General features: G+C 38.7%; 1 protein-coding gene across 2 annotated transcripts in view; it reads right to left on the minus strand.

The window, feature by feature from the left end:
• Positions 1-943: 943 nt before the first annotated feature.
• The window catches only part of pemt (phosphatidylethanolamine N-methyltransferase), an 81,442-nt gene continuing 56,349 nt past the window's right edge, over positions 944-26,036 (minus strand). For both annotated transcript variants that reach the window (XM_052020948.1, XM_052020947.1), the window contains 3 exons: positions 13,269-13,380; positions 4,278-4,352; positions 944-2,979 (listed from right to left, as the gene is read on the minus strand). In XM_052020948.1, coding sequence (XP_051876908.1) covers positions 2,925-2,979; positions 4,278-4,352; positions 13,269-13,380 — 242 coding nt within the window. In that variant the 3' untranslated portion in view covers positions 944-2,924. The remainder of the gene's footprint in view (positions 2,980-4,277; positions 4,353-13,268; positions 13,381-26,036) is intronic.

The following is a 26,036-nucleotide window of genomic DNA, read 5'->3' on the forward strand; positions in this document are numbered from 1 at the left end:
TGACGTCCAGATCTTAAAAATTATTTTAAAACAAACACTCAAAGTTAACTGTTAAACAATTATGTTATGTTGGACTTTATTGAATGAAGATTTGAATCCAAGAGTGAAAAAAATCTTGCTGAAATTATATCGGGCTCTGGTGATACTACACTTGGAATACTGTGTGCAGGAATGATCTCATTACCTAAGAAAGGATTTATATGCATTACAGAGAGAGAGCAGCGAAGTTTCACTAGCTTGGTTTCTAAGATGGGGAAGGTGGGATTGTCTTATGAGAGAATAATCAGATGGGATATATATATATATTCCTCGGTGTTTAGAAGAATAAGAGGTAATATTATTAAAACACGCAAGTTGTTTTGGGGCTTGACATAGTAGACACAGGGATGATGTTTTCCCCTACCAGGGGCTTCAAAAATCAGGGGTCATAGTTTCAAAGTAAGGGGCTCAGCCTTTCAAGACAGATGTGAAGAAATTTCTTCATCCAAAGTAATGAATATTTGGATTTCTCTGCCCAAGAGGGCAATGGAAGCTCAGTTGCTGAGTAAAGTCCACTTAAAGATCAATAGATTTCTGGCTATTGGGGGAATGAAGAGATGTGATCGAGTTAGTCTGGGTAAGTGACGTGGGGTAAAAGATCAGCCAAGAAGAGCTGATCAGGCTACCTACACCTTCTATTTCATGTTCATATGTTCCAGGAGCTCTGATGGCAAAGGGAAGAGAACAGGAAGCAATCCACATAATGGTTTCCTGATCACTGCAGCATGTTATCACTCTGGATCTGAAGATGCTTATCGAACAGCCACCCTTGGTCAGTGGTAGAATCGATTCCATGAAGGCCAAGTGGTACAGCCATGGCTGGGATTATTTTGCCTGATGATGCTGCTTCTCAGAACTTTTTTTAACCAGTGGGGCTGGAACACAGAAAATTAAGCCAAAGGAGTGGAATCCAATGTTTAATTGTACAATTCATCCGAAATTAAAAATAACATATATTGTTCAAGATAACAAATCACAAACATTGAAATTTATAAGACAACTAAAAACATTTTACTGTACCTTGTCTCAAACTTACAATTAGAAAAATGTATATTCTATTACATAGAGAGCAGACTCTACTTCAGAGTCCAATGGCAGGATCAAGTGTGCTTTCCACCTAAGTTCGGAGACATTCTGTTAAGGAGAGTATTTCTGTTCATTCACATCATGGTAAGTTTTGTTTGTTAGTACTTTACAAAATGATAGCAATGGATGAAAATCTGTAAAACTTCTTTCAATCCTCATATTTCATTTGCCTTGAGTTTGCAATGGAAGTAATTGATAACATTAGCAACATCTGCATTCAATTAACATTGCTGCCCTGCACATAGAATTATGGAGGGGTTAACTTAAGGGTTTGGATCTATGGTTCGTGAAATATTTCTTTATGACAGCTTTGTTAAAGATTTGTACCAATCACACCTCAAGCAAGACCAACAGAAATTGTTCTGGTTTTAATAACCTGGACCAAATAGTTATTTTTACATAAATTATACTTTCAAACAATTTTATTCATCCATTAAAAAAAACTTGCCAGATGATATTATGGACTGATTTTACATACTGCCAGTGAGAAGATGTTTTATTAGCTGTAAGTTCTTGCAGGTACACATCAGAGAATAAGACGAGAAAAACTATGGCTAGCAGCTATGGCCTTTAAGAATACTGGAATTACTGAACTCCTTCACGTAATGGAGGAGATGCATTGAAATCAGAAGTCATTGCTCACATCACTCGAGCTTGTTTCCATCAGATGCATCCTGAGAGTAATCAGGAATAGGAACTCTTGACAATTTTTTTTCTCCCCTTTGCTTAGATACTTGGGAGCCAGGTTCCTATTCCCAACCCAACTGAGATCAACTCAAAGGTAGGACTTGAACTGAGAATTTTTCAGTCTGTGAGACTTGTCTATGACACTGGAACACTACAAATAATGCAATATAACTTATCCATGAAATACAATTTGGTATAGATTTAACATAATACTGTTTAGAATTTGCATTTGCTGACAAAATCCTTTTGCTTTTTAAAGTACTTATACACCTAGCATATTTGCACAATATTTAAGCATTAAGAATGCAAGAGATTGCAATAAAAGATTAACAATGATAGATGTCTGATATCTTCTACTGTTCTGTTGAACAAAATAACATTTTTATGTGAATTAATCTTTCTGGATTTTACTGCATCCAGTCAGGATTCACATTACAATCCTCTGTAACACTAGTTTTGGATTAATGGAAATGACAAGTCCAATTTTATTGAAGGATTACAATTACCCAGCTGACAAATAAACCTTAACAAAACATAATCAGACTTACAAATTTATTATATTAGCAGGTATGAATACAGCACCACATTCAGAAGAAATGAATATGACGTGATTGGCATAGCAGGAAGAATTGTTTACACAAATTTATCACAGACATAACAATAACAAATGACTTACTTTGAAGTTATTGGGTTAGTGAATACAAATGACACGATTTAATAATTTTGGTTTAATAACTTGTTCGTGTCTTAATAGATCAATGCTGGGTAGTTTGTTCTGTATTTGCATTTACAACTAGGTCATACTGAACAATGTGCTGTTTTATCATTGTCAACATGAAAATCCCATCATTATTTTTTCGTCGTAATTTTTAAGAAATCTTCTAGATCTGTTATGAGAAGAAAAGGCTGAAAAATCATTTTTCATAACTGGCTACGGAACTTTCATTAATTATAAGGGGCACAACTTGTAGAAAACCACATCATAAATAATTAATAGTTATTAAAATCAAGAATTCATTCAGAAAAGTTACTGCATAATTCCAAACTGAATCAAAACAAGCAGTCCAATGGCTATATAAGAAAGTATCTGCTTGACAAAATGTCCCAGCTGTTTAGTTGTCCTTCAGGGTCTTTTCTTTTTGACGATATACTTCCTCTGTGAATGGTCTGACATTATAAGAAAGAGACAGGTTTCACAAATTGTGATTAAATGGAGTAACGATCTTGGGCTGTTAGAATAAAGCACATGGAACTGACAATATTGCTCTATAGCTCTTAAGTCTCATGCCATGATCAGAAGGCAAGAGAACATGCTATTAACAGTCACAAGATATAAATGCAAATATTAATTGCTAAGATAATGGGTGGAATTCATTATGGTGAAAAGGTAAAATTCCACTGTTTCAATGATAGACTTACATAATATGATACTTTACGCCTTTGCCAAAATATTATTTTGAATTATCAGTTTTTAAAATTTCCCTTTCTCGACAAGTTGCAGTAGAAAACAACACATTTTTTTCCTTTGTAATGTTTTCTAAACTTGCAAATTTTCCTTTTCCTTTTCCTTCTCCTGAAAGCATTAATTACTTTCAGAATCAGTCCCCTCATGCACTTTAAGTGGACCTTCCTCAGACACTAAAGAAATTGCTCTTTTAACTGTGTGAAGATGCCTTCAGACTAAAAGTGTCAACCAGGGTAGGTAGGATTGCCAGCTCTCCAGGACTGACCTGAGAATTCTGAGAATAGGAGTTAATTTCCAGACTATGACGGCAAACAACTCAGGGAATGAAACCATTGAAAGAACTGTGTGTTTTTAAATACTTTTACATTGAACAGTTTTATTTATTAATTATAAAATTTTGGAGATCCCTAAAAAATGCAGTTTAACTGGACAAAGCAGTTGATGATAGGTGGTCAAGTGATGAAACCTCCAGGAATACATCCAACCACAGCTGATAACCCTGACTCTTCTGTCAACATACCCTGCAATGCAAAGGGCTAGACCATGAGAGTCCCAGTGACGAGCCACCACTAAGATAAAGTGATCCCTTTTTAATTGTGGGAACAGATCTCCAGCCTCCAATGTGTTATCAGCTATAGAGAACAAGGATTTCCTTTTCAATATACAAAAACTGCAGTGGTTCACCTATTTAAGGTAGAGTTTTCCTCTTTTTAGCTTTGCTGCAGAGATGAAGGCTGTAAATCACTGTGAAAGGAAACGGACATACAGTTGAACAGCATTTACATTAGAATAGAGCTAAGGTGCATTGTACTCTTCAGGCACACAGGAAGCCATGGGTTGTCATGCTCTCTTAAAATGTTGGGCTTGTGCAAAATATGCCCTACAAAGTGTGTTAACTAACACATAACATTCAATATTTTATTCAGTTGCACACTTATGAAGTCTCTTTTGGGATGCATGACTATGAAGATTAATCCAAAGCAGGCATTACAATACATACCTTTCAAACAGAATTGCAACTTTGTACACTGCTGCGACCCAAGCGGTGAGGACCAATCCTGTTGGACTGGCATTTCTGTCGATTTGTAGAGGGGAAGAGAAAAAGTTTAAAAAAAAGGAAGATAAAATATGTTTATTAGTCACACGTATATCGAAACACAGTGAAATGCATCTTTTTGCGTTACTGAGAATGTGCTGGGGGGCAGCCTGCAATTGTCGCCACTTTTCCAGCGCCAACATAGCATGCCCACAACTCCTAACCTGTACGTCTTTGGAATGTAGGGGGAAACCAGAGAACCCAGAGGAAACCCACACAGACACATGGGGAGAATGTACAAACTCCTTACAGACAGCGGCGGGAATTGAACCGGGGTCTCTGGCGATGTAATAGCATTATGCTAACCACTACACTACTGTGCCGCCCACATTCATATTAGTGCCAAGTTAATCACATTAAAATACCATTAGATCTCTGAAATTAGATACATGATGAAAACAGTTTTCTCATATAGTTTAGCCATCCACCATTAAAATAGATTAGTTCATGAAGCAGCTTCACCTTTTTGATTTTGGCAAGCTGTAGGATAAAATTACTGGTTATTACTAAAATAGTCGTATTCAGGAACCAGCTCATCCATTTTTGCAAGCTATTTTATCACTTTGTTTTAAGCCTTGATCAAGCTTTGTTTTAAAAATACTGCCATCATTAAAATCTAGAATGCAAAATAATTGCTAATTGGGCTGTTTAATTCCAGTAGACTGTGTAAATCTAAAACCATGTTGACTCCCCACAACCCAAATTCAACGAGTCAATATCTTTCTTCCTGCAAGCATGATCTTTCTTTCCTCAGCCACGATCTTATTCTTCTATCCTCAAACCAACCATATGATTCTAATTCTCCTTCACAGCAACTAAAGGTAGACATTCAGAAGGTTCAACTTGCTAACACAGCCAATAATGTTATTAAAAAAAAGTTAATAACTTAAAAAACAGCCCAGTCTATAGACCCATAAAAATATAGTGGCAATAAGATTTAAGTCATTCTACTCAGATAGGAATAGTTTATGCTTACCCAACCCACTTCAATTACTTGACCTGAAATTAAAAATTCAATGTCTGGAGCTTCACACTATATTTTCTAGCTTTTTAATACTATATATTATAAAATAGTTCAACTTGACTTCAATAAGAAAACACAAGTGATAGTCATAGATTCATACAGCATGGAATCTGGCTCCTTGAACCATAATACTACATCAGTCCCATTTTATTCTCCCCGCATTCCCATTTACTCCGTCCAGATTCTACCACTCACCTTCACACCAGAAGTGGTCAATTAACCTATCAAGCAGCACACTAATGGGATGAGGGAGAAAACTGGGACACCTGGAGCAAACCCACGTGGTCACAGAAAAAACTTGCACATTCCACATACACACAGCACCGGAAGTCAGGATCGAACACAGTCACTGGAGGTGTGAGGCAGCAGCTGTACTAGCTGCACCACTATGACGGCCTGAATGATGTCAATGATCCTCAGGTAGCAATATGCCTGGAGGAACTGAGGAATTGATGTTACATTGCTGGTTTCCAAAGCAATTATAACTTATTTGGTTTTTTATCAATATTAAGGCTCCATTACCAAAAACATGCTGCTAAGGTAAAGGAAAAGGAACAAGATTGTCACGAAGTCACTAACTTCAGTAGTTATCTCGTGAGAGGACCTCGACTGGTGACAAATTTACTTGCTGGATAAATGCATTCCAATGGTCCCTTGAGTTTTGATTTTGAATGGTGAGTATATACTGGCACTATAAATTTAAGAGTAAAATAACCATAATCAGAAATTGACAAAATAGAAATCTCTATACAGGCTATCATTGATTCCTTACCTGAATTTAAAGAATACAGAGTCACAGGAACTCACCTAAGTTAATCTTTTTTTATTGGCTTATTACATGGTGTCATACTAAACTGTCCTTATGGATCATGAAAGGCTTTGTCACAAGAGAGCTGAAGGAAAAAATGCAGCATTTTAAAGGAGAAATTGAAATATATCTAATATAACAAGTGAGCGACAGAGAGACTCAGGTTATGTGAGTAGATGGTATTTTTGTGAGTCGGGTGATAGAGGGAAGACAGATATACTTGGAGAAAGATCTCCGAGAGTGTGCCATATAGTTATCACAATTCAAGAAAAACAAGTGTGCAGCTAAGATGACACATCTTGGAACTGTGAGAAACAGAGATAAGAGAAGACAGCCTTGCATTAAAAAAAACAAGAAAAGCCTGATGATAAAATTGGGCATGAGATCAGTGGATTAATGATCCACAAGACAGCATGTGGAATACTTGCAATGAAGTAATTGCAATAAGATCCTAAAACCTAAGAGCTTGGGCATCAATGAGGACATCAATGGAAGCAGTCAATGCTTACATTTTAGAAGCAGGAGTTGCCCATAGATCTTCTGTTTCCACCTCAAGGTTGCAGAGCTCACGTGGATGCCACACTCACTGTTCTTGCCATGTCATACTTCCTTCGTGGTATTCAAGATGTAGTTTGTGGATTTCACTGACTTATCCACCATTAGCTGAACATTACAGGAGACCAAACTATTGCCTGCACATCCACAATGCAGCAACACATGGCTTGGCAACTGTCTTATGTATTCTGTGGGTATTTGGAAGCTTGCTGCACCATGAAGTTTGAGGTCAGGGATAATATTTGCTGCCATTGAAAGTACTTGAAGAATAGCTGATTATTCATGCAAATTTCAATGGATATATTATAAATGTCTTTGTTACCATATCACATATTGGTCTTCCATGGTCAGCCATGTCATTGTGTTGCCAATTCATCCTGAGCCAGTCAATGGGGAAATTGGCTCGTTTTCCAAGTAATTTTGAATCACCTTCTACCAACACCAATGATGGAAACGCTCCCATTGTTGAATTAATTGCTGTTCACAGTGTAATTATTTCCTAGCTGGTTAGTTTCTTTTTATCCTAGTTGATATATAAATGGGATACTGTGATACCACCCAAGAGATTTTTTACGTTTTAATGTTACTAGTTTAAGATAACTATTTGTTGAAGCAATAAAATTAGTTAAATAAAAGACCTGCAATTTGCAGGTGAAATGAAATTGTCCTTCATCAAAAATGCCATAAAATATATATTTTAAGTGGCTTAAGAAACAATAATTAGAGCACCAGAAAATTTAAAATCTATTACCTGATGTTGAGCATGGTAATCAAGCCACTAGCCTAATTGCTTTAATCATTTGCTTTTCAAATATTAACCTCAGGAAGTTTTTGGACAGTCAGTGAAGATTCAACATACGATACTAATTTACAATATCAGTTTGAGAAAATTAATTCCATTTTAAATACATTGTGCTCTTATTAAGTGATTGTACTAAATTTTTAATTATACGAATGCACAGTATGATGAATATGATAGGACAGACTATAAACTCCAGAAACAGACTGGCATATTTCACATCAGCACCAGGTTGAAATTGACAATTAACATAGATAATGAGCAAAATTAAAACACTAATTTATCACCATTTGATCAGCCCACCGAAGAGTGGAATAATATGTGTGCATTCAGTTACAATTTCATTATCTTTAAAGAGAACTGGAAGTACTGTACATGAAGCAGCTAGTAAGAATAAGAAACATACTAGACATCAAAGCACATCCCAGGACTAAATCATATTTAGAACAATCATGTATCATTAACAGTGCTGAATAAAACATAGCAAATTAACTTACAAATGATCGACTCAAGTGAAAATACCATTGATAGGGGCTAAAATCCTTAACTACATTAAAATTCTACCTCAATTTTTTTTGTTTAAATGATGCAAAGTACTAGCTTTCTGACAGAATGTAGTAGCTAATGACAGACCACCTCATGTTTGACAGCAGTTAAGAAAACTAAAACCTGACCTCCACTCTTGAGATGGAATAGTGAATCACCTTGGCCAAGGACTTGGAACCACATTGGTTCTGAAACTTTCATGAAAAAGGAATTTATTCAGAAGATTCAAAATCAATTCAGGGTGATTAAAGATAGACAACAAATCCACAAGGGAGTTTGGGATGAACTTTATAGAGTGATGAACAAATTGGATTCTTCTATGCACTTGCTCCAGATTGTTACTGCATTTGTCTGCAAACATGCAATGAAATTGAAACTTCCTGGGAAAATAGCAGAGCTTTTGGTAATAATGTCAAAATTGAAGTGAGGAGGCACATTATATTGGGTTACCCTGGTACACATTTCCTTTTCAGGATTAAGAGCTATCATACAGAGTGTTGCCTGCTGATGTTAAATGATGCCTGGATCTCTGAGCTGCAATTGCAATACCTACCCAACTACATGCAATACTTCAGACAGCAACCAGATGCTTGGACTATCTGCCAAAGTTCCATGGAGCTGGTCTACGATAGCTTGGTTCTGTTAGAAGTCACAACAGGACTGTTCATATAACTTAGCATAGTAATTCATGTAGTCTGATTCTTACTTCAGCTTGACTTTAAGAAAAGGGGCAATGTGACATAACCTTGAATGTGTATTTGCCACTTGACATTGAGCATATTCCAGCCATAAACTGTAAGAATACTGCAAGTGGTGAGTAGGGCAAGTGATCAGCCAAGGTGGCAACTAGCCAGTCTTTTGTAGGTACGTCTTAACCTTTGATTCATGCCATTCTATTTGTTCATTTATGAACAACTATTTCTTCTATTCTCTTAATTCTACTGTGGTGGCTCAGTTACACACTGATTATAACAGAATTCTGCATCGTTTTTGAAGGTGTTATTTATCTTTTCCACCAGGAAAATAGAGTATTATTTGTGACACTACCTAGGCATCCATAGGTAAAAACAGAATATGCTGAAAATACTTAGCAGGTCAGGTACAGATGATACTAAATTTGTTGAGTGTTTCCAACATGTTCTGTTTCTACTTCAGATTTCCAACTTCTGCAACACTTTGATTTCGTTGGGATTAATGATATAGAGATAATAAATTTAATGATGTGGCGATCCATAAGGTTAAATTAATGGCAGTGACTCAGATTGAAACAAAGAGATGATGAATGTGGGTTGGTGATCCTGACTAATGCCTCAATTAATTACCTTCTCAATCTAGCTAGTTTTATGGAATTTAACAGGGACTTTTTTTTTACCAAGGCCTACCTTAATGTTGCCTACCTTATCTCATTGGCTGCTGAAACCCTCAACCCTACCACTGCTACCTCAGATACGACTGTTCAAACAGTCTTGGTTACCATCCCTTCTGTTTATTAACCTGGCGACACCCAAGATTCTGATCTACCTTGCACTATGACAAGTTCACCCATCATCCATGTACTTGCCACCCTACATTAGCTCCTGGTTATGCAACATTTGGCTTTAAAACATTGTCAAATCACCTTCCTGTGTCTTTAATTCCCTTCAGTCCAAAAACTCTGAAATATCTCTACGTTTAGCCTCTCAGTCATAGATAAAGATCGTTTTGTAGCCTATATGGATGGGGTCAGTTGTGGGTGATACCACAGCAAGCTCCAGTGTATGACACAAGATCCTAGGAGTAGCACTAGCTCAATGGGGCACACTCTTTCCTGTAACCATGGCTATTCTATGAAACTATATTAAATAAGTATAAGAGGAAAAAGAAAATATAATAAAAAAACTTCCAGTTATCTGTTCCTGAAACTTGACCAAATTTGAAAGAACTGCCCTCCTTAATTATGGGCTGTAACTTTAAGAAACTCCAAAAGGAATAATCTAGGTCATTCAGTAAAAATATTTTTAAAAACTGTTCACATTTTCCTTCTCCTTCTCAAAGAACAAACACTTCCCACTCCCCTAAGTCAGAAAGTTGGAATATTTCATCCCTATCCGTACTTAATAAACACTGTATTTTGCACCATCAGCTTTATCTGGGAGGCTCCCAAGTTCACATACACATATCTGTCTCTAATATGAGTAAAATCTGAGAGGTAGGTTTTGGCAGAGCTGGCAATTCAAAGAATCTAACAGCTCATTATGCCTGCAGTAGCTCTTTGAAACTGTGGTTAGTGCCAGCAAGATATCTGTACGTAGCTGAACTATTACTCCAGTTTTAAACATAGCAACAAATCTGTCATATTGTAGCATCCAATAACTTGTGCTTAGTACTGTAAATTTTGGTTATTTGAGTGACAATGTCATGACAATGAGAGCCCTAGAGTGTTTAATGTATGCTCTATATAATGAAGATTCTCAATCCTATTTGAGATCGTGTCTGAAATGTGACAAGTATCAATGGAATCTCCTCCAGCATCTTGTTTGTTGCTCCATATTCCAGCATCTGCAGTCTCTTGTGTCTCAACATATGTGATAAAATCTATCAGAGCAATGGTCACTTAATCTCCTGACTTGAATGATCTTGCTTCAATCTTAATTGTGTTGCTTATTGGAAGGAATATATATATATATATATATATATATATATATATATATATATAGAATTGGAGTACAAGGATTCAACAGCCTCAGCAATTGAAACAAGCAATTGTAGGCACTAACCATTACTTTGAAATTAAGAACATGTGCACAACTTTAGATCAGATTGGCTATGTTGGCTGGTTGGAGACACAGTTGGAGCCTGACAGATGCTGGTGTGATAAGTGTAGTGGTGCATCCTGTTCTTTTGATGGTATTTCTTTGTAAGTTTTTTTTGGCAATTTTGACATACAATAGGTGAGGCATTCAAAACAGGACTACAAGTGGACAATGTTGTTGATAAATGACTATACGAATAGGCAGGCCACATCATTCGCATGACACCAGACTTCCGAAACTCAATTCTGATCTTTGTTAGAGCAAAAGATTACCATCCGGACAGAGGAAAAGATTCAAGGCTTCTCAAAGCCTCCCTGGAAAGTGTAACATCTCATGAAGTCATAGAGAGTGACAGCATGGAAAAAGGCCATTCAGCCCAAGCCCATGACGATCATCAAACATCCATCTTTACACTAATCCTGTTATAACCCATTTCATCTCCACTGACTCATGGGAATCTCCGACCCATCACTGCTCAAAATTTGATGGCATTGAAAACATTGAATTTCCTTGTTGGGAGCTCACTGAAGCCCAGCTCAGATGGCAGAAGGAGCACACCACCCCTCAAACTACCCTACCTCCCATCCCATCATGTACCTCCTGCCCTACCTCTGGCAGAGCCTGAAGGTCCCACATTGGTCTCATCAGCCACTGAGAACCCACAGAACTGGAAGCATACCTTCCTACCTGATTGTTGAGTTGTGCATAAGGAAATCCAGACTCCTTGCATTTAATAGCCAGACCTTTGTTTAAGAAAATCTGCTTTTCCATTGTGAGGTCACCGATCATTGTGATAATTTTACACTCTTAACCTCTGCCCCCCCCAACACCCCTGAAATATGCTTCATAACTTAACTGCTCTATTTACCTTTGCAGCCTCTTGACATCATATCTTACTTTCCCACTCCAAAAACATGGTTATATTTCTATGTTAAAACTTTTAATAGACTCTGACTCCAGCACTTCATCGGAAAGGTGTTCTACATTTTAAGAAAATTGTTGAGAGTATTTGGTGATTATTGTAAAGTGGTGCCCTCCAGTTAGTGTTGCAATGGCTGGCGGAAATAGATCTTATCCTTATAAAATACTTTAATAATTTTGAATGCTATCAAAATTATATAGAAAACAGCCCTAGGTTCTTAATCTCCATATAATTAAGACATCTCATTCCTCACATCAGCTGGTTAAATCTCTTCTGTATTCTCTCTCTAGTTCTGCATAATGACATGATCTTCATGAACTGGTTTCCCATTTAAGTTCAGGAGTCTTTTGACAGAATACTTATCCAGAAGCCAGCCAGATGGGGAAACTTGGTTCTCTGTTGGGCAGAGAATGGAACAGCAGTAGTACAGGATCTTGTTTGATTAATAAATAATCTGCTGGAGGAACTCAGTGGGTCGAGCAGCATCTGTAGGGGGAAGTGAATTGTCTATGCTTTGGGTCAAAACTCTGCATCAGGACCGTCCTGATGCAGGGTTTCAACCTGAAACGTTGACAATAGCTTTACCCCCCTACAGATGCTGCTTGACCTGTTGAATTCCTTCAGCAGATTGTTTATTGGTCCAGCATCTACTGTCTCTTGTGTCTCCTAGCTTGTTTGATTATGTTTTTGGGGGTAAAGGTCAGAGAAAGATGGGGAAGGGGAGGGATTAGTGAGTATATTTCAGCTTCTAGAGTGCTTCCAACATCACAGGAACCACTTCCTGGCAAAGGCTCATATCAATGATGAAATTCACCAAGTCATAAGGTGACTGGAAACAGAATGGGTTAGGATGGGAGAAAGGTAAGTGACTGTCACCATTGGTCTAATCATGTAGGGTAGGGCAGTTGGATCCAGATTGTGTTCAGGAAGGGGCACTAGTGATTGTGCAGCTGTGGGCATCAAAATGCAGGGGAAGGGTGGGGTGGCGGGTGTTGATAAATTGGAGGACAGAAAGCAGATTTGAATGGCTGTAAGAAAGCATTCTTGTTCCACCAGGCAGATTTGGAGAGGCACTTCTTCCACGCAGTGGACCACACCTACCTTTAGTTGCTGGATTTTCATCTTTCAGTTTAAGAACATCCACTTTCACCCTTTACCCAACATGGCTTAATGCTTCCATGTGGGGCCTCCACAAACACTTCTTTACAGATTTACAGTATGCAGACACTCCCTGTAATACTTTTATCAACACTCTTCACAAACATGTGGTAACTATTTTATGTTAACTTATACATTAATTGAAGAGATAGAGAAACTTAATCAGCATTCATAACTCATCTCAAGTAACGTTAAGGGTGATATGAGGAAATATAATAAGTGAAATCAACTGAGAAGCAGATAGCAAGAAACAGAAGGGAATACATAGTGATTTTACATTTATATACTTACATGATAGCCAAGCCCAAGTGGTTTAATGTACTCCCCCAATACATGGGGTTCTCCATAACATTAAAAGGAAATGTCAGCACCTTGCCCTCCATCAAAACTCCAAAGTAGTCTCCTGTGAAAAACACAATCTAATTGTAGAGGGTCTGTATAATCAGTGCAATTCTCTTCTTCATCACAGTTCAGTCTAAGTCTGTTTCTATAAAACAGTATGTTTTAAAACTGCCATATCTAGTTGGTTTTCTCTGCCAGTGTGAAAAAGTTATTACACTACACAAGAGTTTCATTATAGTTAGAAAAGAAAGAACTCACATTAATGAAATTATAGATGTAAGGCAGAACTCAATGTTCAAAAATGCTTTACAATCAAATAAATAGTTTTAGAGTTTAGTCACGATTGCAATATAGGGAAACGTGACAGCTAATTTGAGTACAACAAGTCCTCACAAAAAGAAATAAGATAAGTGACCAAAAAATCTGATTCAGTGATGTGTATACAGGACCACACACCAGGAACACTTAACTAGTGAACAATTGTCGCAGGATCTTGTACAAATCCGAGGGAGCTGATAAGGCCTGAAAAAAATGATGTGAAAATTCCATAGATATAAAACATACAATTTAAAATTTTGATATTTGGCCAAATATTCATGCAGGAGTTATTGTTGTGGTACACAATTCTCTATATTATCCATATGCTAAAACAAACCCTGTTTTAGAGCTAGTGAAGGAAAAGGTACAATATTTCCCAGCCACTGTTACTACAACTTAATTTACATCGAATTATTTCTACCATGTTCATTGCATTTTACGCACATCTACCATCATGATTCCTTCACTAATTTTACACAGTTTTAAAAAAAATTTGCTTTAACATTCACTGACACATCCACATATATGATTCATTGGCTCAGGGACATAGAGGCTCAATCTCACCAGTCATAGCTCTGAAAATGAATGAAATATAATATTTTGCCTTAAAACCAAAGGTAACATTGGACAGATTTGTTGTAAAAACTATCTGACTAAATTACCACCTTAAAACTTGCTCTTTATCACATTTGTCTATACCATATCCTGCAGAAAGTAACCTCTATAGTCTGCCAATCTGCTCTGTTTCTGAGGTAACAATAATTATCATAGCCTCCTACAATGCTAAGTTTTCAATTAAAAATGCAATTACTGAGAATAGTTACATATTAAAGAATAATATATCAATATTACAAAAGGATTTTCACAGAAGTGGGCAAGAAGTGGATAAAATTCATGTTGGTAGATAGAACAATTGAGGTGGAAGATATTGGCAATGAATACTGAAAATGTTAGAAATACTCAAGCAGAATTTGAAAGTCATTAGCCTAAAATGTCAACTATGTATCTCTCTCCACAGATGCTATCTGACCTGCTCAGAGTTTTCACATTTTTTGGTTTTATTTCAGATTTCCGACATCTGCAGATTTTTATTTTTGAAAGAAATAGGCCACTTGCTTTGTATCCCATCAAGCTTTCAGTAACCATTACCACCATCTGCACTTCTGTAGCATGCTTAATGTAGGAAAATGCCCCAAGGTGCTATAGAGAAACATAAGCAAACACGTTTTAACGTTTGGTCTTTTAAGAAGATATGAGAGTGGTTGACCAAAAGCTTCAGCAAAGGTTTTAATGAGTGCCCTGGAGAAGGAAAAGAGAAGGAAGGATGCAGGGAGATTTATGGAAGGAACACCAGAGTTTAGGGCCATTGTAGTTGGAAGCATACATGCTAAAGTGTGGGGATTATACAACAACCATACTGGAGGAGTGGGACTGTTGTAGGGTTAAAAAAGACCATAAGAAAGGGAGGAGTGAAAAATTAAGAATTTCAAAGTAAGGAAGAAAGTTTTAAAATTGAGCTAATGTAGGTCAGTTAGAGAAAGGGATGAGTAAATGGAATGTAAAATGAGACTGGAAAATAAAGGTTTGGATGAGTGCCTGTTTTTAGACGGCAGAATGATGGAGGCCAGCCAAGTATCCACTGGAAAAATCGAAGTAACAAAGGCCTGAATGAGACTTGCAGCAGCAGTCAGGGGTGGAGTTGGACAATTGTATAGAATTGGAAGCAGGCGATGGAATGGACACGTGGCTGAAAGTACATCTCAGAGTGTGACTTGGTTTTGGACAGATGTCTGGAAAAAATGGATGGAATTATTGAGCAGAGAACAAAGTTTATTACAAGACCCAGGTCAATGGCTTCAGGCTTTGTAATATATAGCTGTAGAAAATTTCCACCACACCACAGCTGCCAATTTGTCATTGTTTAGCGTGATCACACTCAGAATGTATCAATTCATAAACACAGCATAGCCAATATTGCTTCAGTAGAAATATAACATGTACGGTCCTTCAATTTGCAAAGCCTGAAAAATTGAAAGTGTTGCTTTTGTACGTAGTTCACGCCATGTTATAGCATTCATGACATATGGCACATGAAATGCACATGGATTTATTTGGACATAACATTTATTTGCAGCAAAAATCAAGTCATCTTATTGAACTGTAGAAATGTCATGGGGACATGCCAGGGCCCAGGTTTTTACAGTAATTCATTCACACTGCTGACCTGCCACATCCTGTCTTAAAAGGAGGTGGACAATTAAGCAGCTAACAAGAGGGTGACATCGCCATCCTCAATGATGGCAGAGCCTGAACATAAATGCCAAAGACAAGTCTTCAATCAAAAGTACCAAATGAATGATGCATGTCAGCTTTCTCCTCAGGTCTCCACCAGCAGGCAATCAACCTTCAGCTAATTCAATTCCTCTACATGATACTTTAAAATGGCCAAGAGCACCGCAGCAAGGGCTATGGGCTAAGACAACAATCTGCCTGCAGTGCTGAAGAAATGCACCCGAGATCCAGCTGTGCCTCTAGTCCAACTGTGCCAGTACAGTAACAACAGTGGGCATCTGTGCAGCAATAGAGAAAACTATCCAACAAGGTGTAAACGTTTTAAAAAATCTCATTAATTAACAATCAATGTAATACTATTTATCAGTAAAGTGACAGACAGTGTAATTCACAGAGCTATGAAGTGGTGCTTACTCATCAAAAGCCTGCTCAGTTTGAGTTTTGCCAACCCACTTGGCTCCAGACCTTTTCACATTCTTCATGCAAGCGTGCTTTAACGAGCTGAATTCCAGAAATAATGTGGAAATGACTGCCCTGATATTTGGGCAGCAACTGACCAAGTCTGGAATCAAGAAATTCTGGTAAAACTAACATTATTCGAAATTAGGGAAAATAAACTCTCTAATAAATGATAAAAAAAAACCTGTAGATGCTGGAACTCTACAAAAAATGCCAGTAAAACTCAGTAGGTCTGGCAGTATCAAAAGAAACAGTTTATATTTCAGGTCAAAGACCCCTCATCAGAATTTTTTTGATTTTCATTTTTTGACTTTCATTTATGAAACAAACCTCTCCAATGGCTGAAATCATATCTCACACAAAGAAAGATGCTTATGATAGTTGGTCAATCACCAGCCCCAGGTCATGGCAATAGATGTTTTTCAGGCTAGTGTCCTAGACCCAATCATCTTCAGCTTCTTCATCAACGATATTCCTACCATACTGGGGACACCACCACCTTCAGGTTTTCCTGCAAATCTACACTGTCCTGACTTGGTCATATATCATTGGTGCTTCACCGTCACTGGGTCTAACTCCTGGAAGTCCCTACCCAAAAGCACTGTGGGAGTGCCTTCATGAGGACTGTCAAGGTTCAGGAAGGCAGCACACAATCATCTTCTCTGCAATTAAGGATGGGCAATAAAAGCTGGCCTTGGCAGCAAAGCCCAGATCCTAAAAATCTAGTGTTCGTGACAAGAATCCCAAGCAGTGACCACCTCCAACAAGAGAATGTCTAGGACCCTCTCCTGAAGTTTAGCAACATTTGTCATTACTGAGGTCCCCCCCTCCATCAATATCTTGGGGGTAACCATTGACCTGAAATGTAAATGTGCCAGTGAAATAAGGTTTTGGTAGCAAGAACACTTCAGGTGTTGTTATCCTCTGGCACATGACTCACCTCTGTACAGTACAAAGCCTTTCCACCATCTACAAATTCAAGTCAAGAGTGGATGGAATCCTCGCTACTGGATAGATATGTTACGAACAACAGTCAAGAAGCTTAACGCCACTTAGGGCAAAGCAACCCATTTCAGTTATTCCTACTTCACCAAATTAAACATTCACTACTTCCACCACTGTGAATAGAGTATGCCTGCAGCATCTACAAAATTCACTGCAGTTAATTCCTAAGTTGCTTCAGCATCAGTTCCCAGCTCTTTACCCTACCACCAAGAAGGACAAGGGTAACAGGGACAAGGTTAGCAGGTGCATGGGAACCCCAACCCACCAGCATTGTGGGACCATACTCTACAGAAGAACCTGCAGCCTTTCAACATCTACCACCTTCTTAGCAACAGACAGAGTTTGAATGGCCTCTTCTTGTGCCTCAATGGAAGTAAAAACCTGCTGCAAAATAAGCTGGCCATGGGAATGCCTACTGTCACTGAGGTGATCACCACTTCTTGGTAGACAAGGACATGCTCTCGTGTCCAATGAAATTATAGGTTAGAGAAGTTCTCCATTTTTCTTGACATCTCTATGAGGCTCTCAGGTAGGTAGACAAAGCACATCAATGTGCATCTGGATTAGTCTTAGCATATATAGTCCCCTAGTATGGTCTTTAATTGAGTCCTCCAGAACAGAAAGAGTATGTGAACACCTTCCTGGTAGCTGGTGGACTCGTTTCTCTAGTTGTCTTAACTAAACACAGCCTGCTCGTGTCAGGTGTTGCCCAACGTGAGCTGCTTCTACCCTTGGCTGCTTAACACTTACAGTCCCAGTATCTGAGCTTGGCAATATGTTGTAACTCTACACTGATGAGGTCAAGAATAAGTGGACTGTCCAGCAGATACACAGAAAGAACATTCAGCCCTATGGTGCAGGACACATCTGAAAGAACAGGTTAGATACCTGCACAACTTTTTCCCGTGAGATGCTCTACTCCTGAAGGTATAACTCACTAGGTATCCCCCATCTCTACCATCTGCAGTACATGCACCTCCTCTCTACTCAGTTTTTGGCATTGGTTGCTCACAATGTTATTCTGCAAGACAAAAGGAAATTGTGAATAACAAGGTGTTGTAACAAAATGGAGTGTGTGCTGGTGTTCATATGAGGGAGAGGGACAGACTCTGAGCTGGAGAAAGAAAGGACTGCAGATGCTGGAATCTAGATGAAAAGCACTATGATGCTGGAGGAACTCTGCAGGTTAGGCAGCATCCGTGGAGACAAGCAGGTGGTCAATGCTTCAGGTCAGGACCTTTCTTCAGGGTACAGACTCTGAGTTGTGCAGGTGGTGAAGCAGTGGTGACAGTATGGGTGTTGCTGGATAACATTAGTCAGGATACTCGCCTTGACCACATGACCACTGAATTATTTGCTCCATTGCTCTCAGGACCCTGGAGACTTTCTCCCAACTCTAATTTACCTGAACTGATTCACCTTGACTCTTCCCTCCATTTCCCCACCTGCTCTGAGTTATTGAGGTAACTGTTAGTGAACCTGGAGCTTCGCTTCCTGCTGAACGAAACATTATGAGCCATTTCCACACAGAACTCCAGAACAACTTCCAGCAATGGTATAGTATAGTGGCCAGATTTAAATGGAGCCCAACACCAATAATAAGTGCTTATAATGCAGTAATAGCCTAAAAACAAACACATATATGCTATTGCAACAGGAACACAATTGTACAAGTAAAAACCATGTCCCACAGCATGAAGGAATGCAGCTTCACCCACACTACAAAGTTAGTGCTAACTTTTAAAGACAGACAAATTACTAGCCTCTCAATGTTTTCATAAATTACATGCACTTGAAGCAGTTACTGGGCAATTTTTATGGCATCTTTAATTAATTAAACATCTAATTGTTTGAATTCAATTTGTATATTTCAATCTTCTTTTAAAGTTCTCTATTTAACAATAAAAATGTTATACATATTTATATCCAACTCTTGTTTTGGACTTTTTCAGTAATTATCTCTTTGCTTCAAGCAATACATTTTTGTTCAACTTTAAATGAATGTTAAAGAAAGGCTCAGTTCTATTTGGATTTAGTTACTTGCCCATTACAGTTACACAGTACTTTATTATATTTGAAAATATTTATGTGTTGACTTCTTGTCTTTTTAGTACTTCAACCTTTCACCTACATTTTAAGCAACTAAGAAACTTGAAGATTTTGGCACTGAATTGATACTTTCATTGTTTGAGGTTTGCATGCAAATTAGAATTGCTGCATGTTCAAATACCTCCCTATTATCTTTATTACCCTGGTTGTTTTGTTCTTGAATATCTTTAGTAACAGATTGCTTTATACCATTTTCAATACATTGCACTTGTTAACATTTATCTGACCCTTTACACCAGGACAAGTTTGTACAGGTTAGGATTTTATTCCATTATGTAGAAAAGATCGTGGGGTGAAAGGTTTAAAGCATTTGGCAGGATGCACAGAGAGAAAAAAAATTCTCAGATGAGGTAATTGAGAACAAGGGAACATAATCACGAAAGAGAGATATGCCACCTATTAGCAAAATCCAGAAGCACTTTTTTTTCCATTCAAAGACTAATAAAAGTCTGGAATTCCCTCGTTTAGGAACTCTGCGAATGCTGCTATGTTTATATTGCACAATTTTCTCACATCATAGGAAGAGGATAATGACTTTCAACCTCTGAGTCTGCCCCACCTTTTACTCAGATCATAGCTGATCAGTGCTTCAACTCCCTTTACTAATCTTAACTCCATAACCTTGGAGCTCTCTATGCCCTCATGATCTTGTACACCTCTATAAGATCACCCCTCATTCTCCTACGCTCACAGCGTGCTCAACCTCTCTCCATAACTCAGTCTGTAGTTAATATTATTTATAGCCTTTAGTAATAATGTGAAATAGAGATGTTTTTCTTTTACTGTGCCATTAGTCATACACTTGTTGTAGACTGAGTCACCCACTGTGGACAATCTCCAACTTAATATTGAAATTTTAGATCCAGTGTAAGAAAACCTTGCACTTGTGTATTGATGACCTTTGTACAAGATGATAAACTGAAGCCATATCTGCAGTGAAACCTTTCATAAAATATTTTACAAAAGATGTGGTCATTGATGGCAAGGCCAGCATTTATTGTACAACACTAATTGTCCATGAACTGAGAAGCTTACAAGTCCACTTCACAGAGCAATGAAGACTTAATAACATTGATGCGAGTCTGTCCTCACATTCAAGGCAGCACCTGTAAGATCGGCAGATCACTTTCAGTGAAAGGAAATTTTTGGTAATAATTACAACAAACAAAGAGGGATTCTCAGCGGTCTGATCAATCATAACCACACCAAGAAAAAACAATGATTCATTTCTCTACAGGTCTAAAGTCAGCAAAAATTTGGTCAAATTAGCTGGCTCACCTGCAAGCCTGGCTTCATGTAATTGTCTCTCACTGACTTCATAGGCTGCAGACCTAATGAAGTTGTCAGAAGGTCATGAGCTCTAAGTGTATTAAGACATTCTGTAGTCATTAAAAGCCATTCCAGAGACTGGAATTTAGGCTGGCATTGTTGTGCAACCTCAAAGGAGTTCAGCATCGCTAGATACGGCATTTATAGATAAGAAATTAAAACAAGGCTGTCCTGTCAAGTAGGGATTAAATACTCAAGACAATCTAAAATTGTGATCTAAAACAATGCATCTTAATGGTGTTCTGACCAACACTTATACCTAAGCATTATTGGTCAACTCTGATGGGTTGCCTATAATTCTTATGCTTTTGTTTTGGTGTGCTAATATCTTACACCAAATACCAGCCTCTCATGAACCTATTAGAAAGACTAGTCTCCTGAAGCTTCTCTTCACATTGTGTTCTGTGGGAATGTGATATCCCTGTCACTCCACTCATTGACAGCTCAAAGGTGGGACCCAATTAGCCCTTGCTGAAAGCAGCACCAGAAGATGGAAGTTTTTAAATGATGTCAATCAAGGTAGTGGCAGTGTGTAGGCTGCTGCCTCATTCTTGGGGTGAGGCATTGTATGGAGCTTTAAGTCATGTGTGCTGCTCTGCATTCACAATACAAAATGACAATCAATACAAAGAGCCTCACCTCACTTAACTTCATTACTAAGAATTAGTGAATGAGTACACCAGATTTCTTTAAAAAAAGGTAATGCAGACTTATTGCATGTTTTGATGGATACTGATGTAACTGACTTATGTTCAATCATAAAGTCACATTTGCATCATATTTTGCAGATTTTTATTTTTGCAGCCAGCACTAACTGTGTCAATGAGTCTCTCCTGGTCTCCATCCTGTCACAGATACTCCTTTTGTTCTCTCCACCTTCCACTGGAACTAAAAATGTGCTTATTTTCTAACTTTTCCTATTCTGATGACAAGTCACTGATCTGAAAAGTTAACTTTTTTCCTCCACTAAAATACTTAGTCTAATTGCATTCAGTAGGTGCTTCAAATCTCTTGTATCCTGCAGGGAAAAAAAGATTTTCTAGGAGAGATTGATCACATTTACCACTTTGCTTAGCATCACTGGCACAAGACACGAGGTGTTCACTGATCCAAATTAGACCCATTTCAGTATTTATATAAGGTAACCTTATTTAATAAAGGGGCAAAATAATGGTTTGAGAGAGGCCCAAATGGAATTAAACACTTTCCACCAATTAGTGGACATCATAATGTGAAATGTTTCACTTTATAGACTATGATTTTGGATTATCGCATTTTTAAATATTTGTATCCAGTTGCAACTGAATTTAAGGGTTGGAAAACTCTTGTAAATAAGTTGGGCTCAAAGGTGACATAAATGCTTAATCAAAATGCAAGGCAATAGAACACCTGCATAGAGCAATATTTTGGTGTTACCTGAGTGAATTTTATTTAAGTTCAAACGTCAAAGTCCATTTGGGTCCTTCATGTGTGCCAATACACTTCTGTGTATTTGCCGTGTTCTGTGTTTATGAGATGCATGTGAATGTGGGCTGGAATACATACATAGCAACATTAAATGATGCGTTTTGATCTCGCTTGCAGAAAATTTATTGGCATAATTAAGACCTGTTGCCCACAGCAAAACAAACCTTGACTGGAGAACTGGGCTCTTTCTTTGCTTCAGTTTAAGGGGTCTAGAATTACCTGATCTCTGGCATGGAGTTTAAGCTGTTTGTTTCCCTTTCAAGCAGACTTGTCCAAAGTATTTCCTTAGAGTTTGTTTCCACTTCCAATATCCTTGCGCCATCTCACTAGCAGCCTGCCCCACCCCAAATGAATATCCTGCTCCTCCTCCTCGGATGACAGATTCAATACCTTCTAACCTTGGTACTCTGTCCCCCTGTGCTCCCTTCTATACCCTTGCTCCTGAGTCCAAACCTTATCCTTTTGATCCCTAATCAACACTCCACCCCAGTTTCAACTGCAGTACCCTACCTACTTTGGGCTATGTGTGATGCCTGAGCCATTTTCAAAAACCACAAAACTAGCATGTGCCTATTTACCAAGTGCTGGTAAATGGGATTAGTATGGATGGGTATTTGATGGTTGGTATGGATAGGGTGGGCTGAAGAGCCTGTTTCTGTGTCATATAGAGTCATACAGCACGGAAACAGGCCCTTTGGCCCAACTGGTCCATGTCGACCAAGATGTCCCATCTAAACTAGTCCCATTTGCCAGCGTTTGGCCCATAACCTTTCCAATCCATGTACGGCCAACTGTCTTTCAAAAGTTGTTATTGTACCTGCCTCAACCACTTCCTCTGGCAGCTGATTCCACGTAGATACCACCCTTTGTGTAAAAAAGTTTCCCCTTAAGTTCCTATTAAATCCTTCCCCTCTCACCTTAAACCTATGCCCTCCAGTTCTTGATTCTCCAACTCTGGGAAAAAGACTGAGGGCATTCACACTATCTACGCCCCTCATGACTTTACACACCTCTGTAAGATCACCCCTCAGTCTTCTATGCTCGAAGGAATAAAGTCCTAGCCCTTCCAACCTCTCCCTATAACTCAGTCCCTCAAGTACTTGCAACATCCTTGTAAATCTTTTCTGCACTCTTCCCAGTTTAATAACAGCTTTCCTAAAGTAGGGTGACCAAAACTGAACACAATACTCCAAGTGCAGCTTCACCAGTGTCCTGTACACCAGCACCCTGACCTCCTTTTATACTCAATGCCCTGACTTATGGAGGCCAGTGCACCAAAAGCCTTCATCACCCTGACTACCTGTGACTCCACTTTCAGTGAACCTTATACTTGTACTCCAAGGTCCCTCATTTCTACAACACTCCCCAGGGCCCTGCCATTCACTGTGAAAGTCCTACCTGAATTTGACTTTCCAAAGTGCAACACTTCACACTTATCCAAATTAAACTCCATTTGCCATTCCTCTGCCCACTTATTCAGCTGATCAAGACCCCCCTGTAATTTTTGATAACCTTCTCCATTGTCCACCATACCACCTATTTTAGTGTCATCTGCAAACTTACTAACCATGCCCTGTATTTTCCTATCCAAATCATTGATATAGACCCTATTTTAACGTGCATTTTTCAGCTTGGAAGAACTTCTGGTTCCTGTCCTGATCCTTCATTTCATTGGTGTTTGTGAAACCTTGTCACATACAAATGACTACTATGCTTCCTGCTCAGTGACTTTACTTCAGAAATACTTCATTAGGTGTAAGCCTGTGCGAAATCTGCAGTATTCAACGGGGGGGAAAAATACAAGCAGATCGGTCAGGAAGTGAAGGCAGATAGGTCGGACATGGGGTAGAGAGGTGGAGAATTGGGCATCATTGCACTTTTATTTGGAAGATATAGTTCACTCCATCACACACCACAAATCTTAGGGATCCAGATTAAAGTGTATTTTAAATGTGATACAAAAAAAACCATCATTGACCATTCACTTTTTTTCATCAGTCTATTTAAAGGGCAGCCAAGTAAGTAGAAGAGAGGAGATGATATAGAAGGGTATGGTGACAGGGGTTAGATGAGGTAGAGTTAGAGAGAACTCGTGTGGATTGTAATTATCAGCATGGAAATAGTGGCCTATATCTGTGCTGTTAATACAACATAATATGATTGTGGTCTCACTTGTGGTTTCTTTTTTCTCAGCCAAGTACTGCTGTGCACTGCAGGGAACCATTCAATCTAACAATGCCTCATGTCATCTCTTCAGCATTTGCTGTGCATCAGCTGCAGGCTGTGAAATCAGGAGCTACATGGCAGGTAGCAATGGATAAATACCATCAGGCATAGCTAAATACCAAAACAAGTTTAAAGGAAGAAAAAGCTAAACTGTGTGATAGCTTTGTACCAGAAGAATTGCTGCAGTTCAGGATGCTAATTTTTATCACCTTTGCAAGTCTAACTAAGGATGAGCAATGAATGCCTGGTGTTACTAGAGGTGCCATGTTCCATAAAATGAAAAAAAAAGTCAACTTAAATCAATGCATGTTTCATGCCAACTGGAGATCACATTTCAGTTCTGAAAATCAACTTAACCTGGAGTAAACTGCATTTGTCTCCATTTCCTGGACACTATTGTGAAATTTGACCAAGAACTTACTGTCATGAGCAACCTTGACATGATTTCTGCATCAGGGCTGTATTATAGGAGAACTTGGACCATATTTTCGTCAGGACATCCATCATTGGGAACTACTGGGACTACATGGTCTTAATCCCACAGCTCTGATTTGTGATGCAAGTGAAACACTTGCCTAAATCCTCGAGAGCCTGTGGCCAGAAGGACATGACCCTTGATATATTCTGTTTTATCCTCAACATTCTGCAGTGTTCAGGAAACATTAAGACAGTGATTTTTTTAAAATTTTCTCATTGGAGCATCACATTCAATGGAAGTGAGAAATAATGACCCAAACTGACATGACCAGCAATATTTAAGGTCTTTCAGCTGGGGTTAATTAACCTCCAGACTCCATGATTAAGCAAGCTACCTCAAACCCAAACTGCAACAGCCACAGAACCAGCAGCCACCCCGAGAAACAGGGCTGCATTAATGTTGACCTCTTGCAAGCACAAATGCCTAGAAATTCTAGTATGTTTATTAGGTTGCACAAAATCGCACAGATGCAATGGACCAATGACAATCTCAATTGCACAAAACTTCAGTTGTGATTGAGAACCCGGCCTGGTAACAGACCCTTTGTTGCATATTTTCTGCACTGCCCAGTCTCTCTGATCTGAAGCTGAGGTCAACCGTAGGCCAGCTTGTGCATGTGGCTGGGGTTGGAGGAGTGGGGTTGGCATTGGAGCCCAGCATTTGGAATGGGGGTTGTCAAAGCCAGGAGACCAACAATGTATCAGGAATTAATGAGGTGGGCGGGGGGGAGGGGGTGATGTCCAGTGTTTTTTTATTTGAGGAAGCGGACCTACCTCAAGGTGGTGGGGTGGGGTGGGGTGGGGTGAGGGTGGGGTGGGGAGTGAAACAAAAATCAAGATTGGCAGCACATCAGGGGCAGAATTGTAGGGTTGGGTAGGATTCTGATTGGATGTGGAGAGGCTGGTGAATGAGGGGCCGGTGTGGTAATGTTGTTGCAATGCAGGGGAGGTGCCCAAGGGTATAGATAAATATTTTACTCACATTGTAGTCCTCTCATTTCAGCACTGTAGTAGGAAGACCATGGGGATATGCAA

This window comes from Pristis pectinata, chromosome 8 (assembly GCF_009764475.1).
Source record: "Pristis pectinata isolate sPriPec2 chromosome 8, sPriPec2.1.pri, whole genome shotgun sequence".
Lineage (NCBI taxonomy): Eukaryota > Metazoa > Chordata > Chondrichthyes > Rhinopristiformes > Pristidae > Pristis > Pristis pectinata.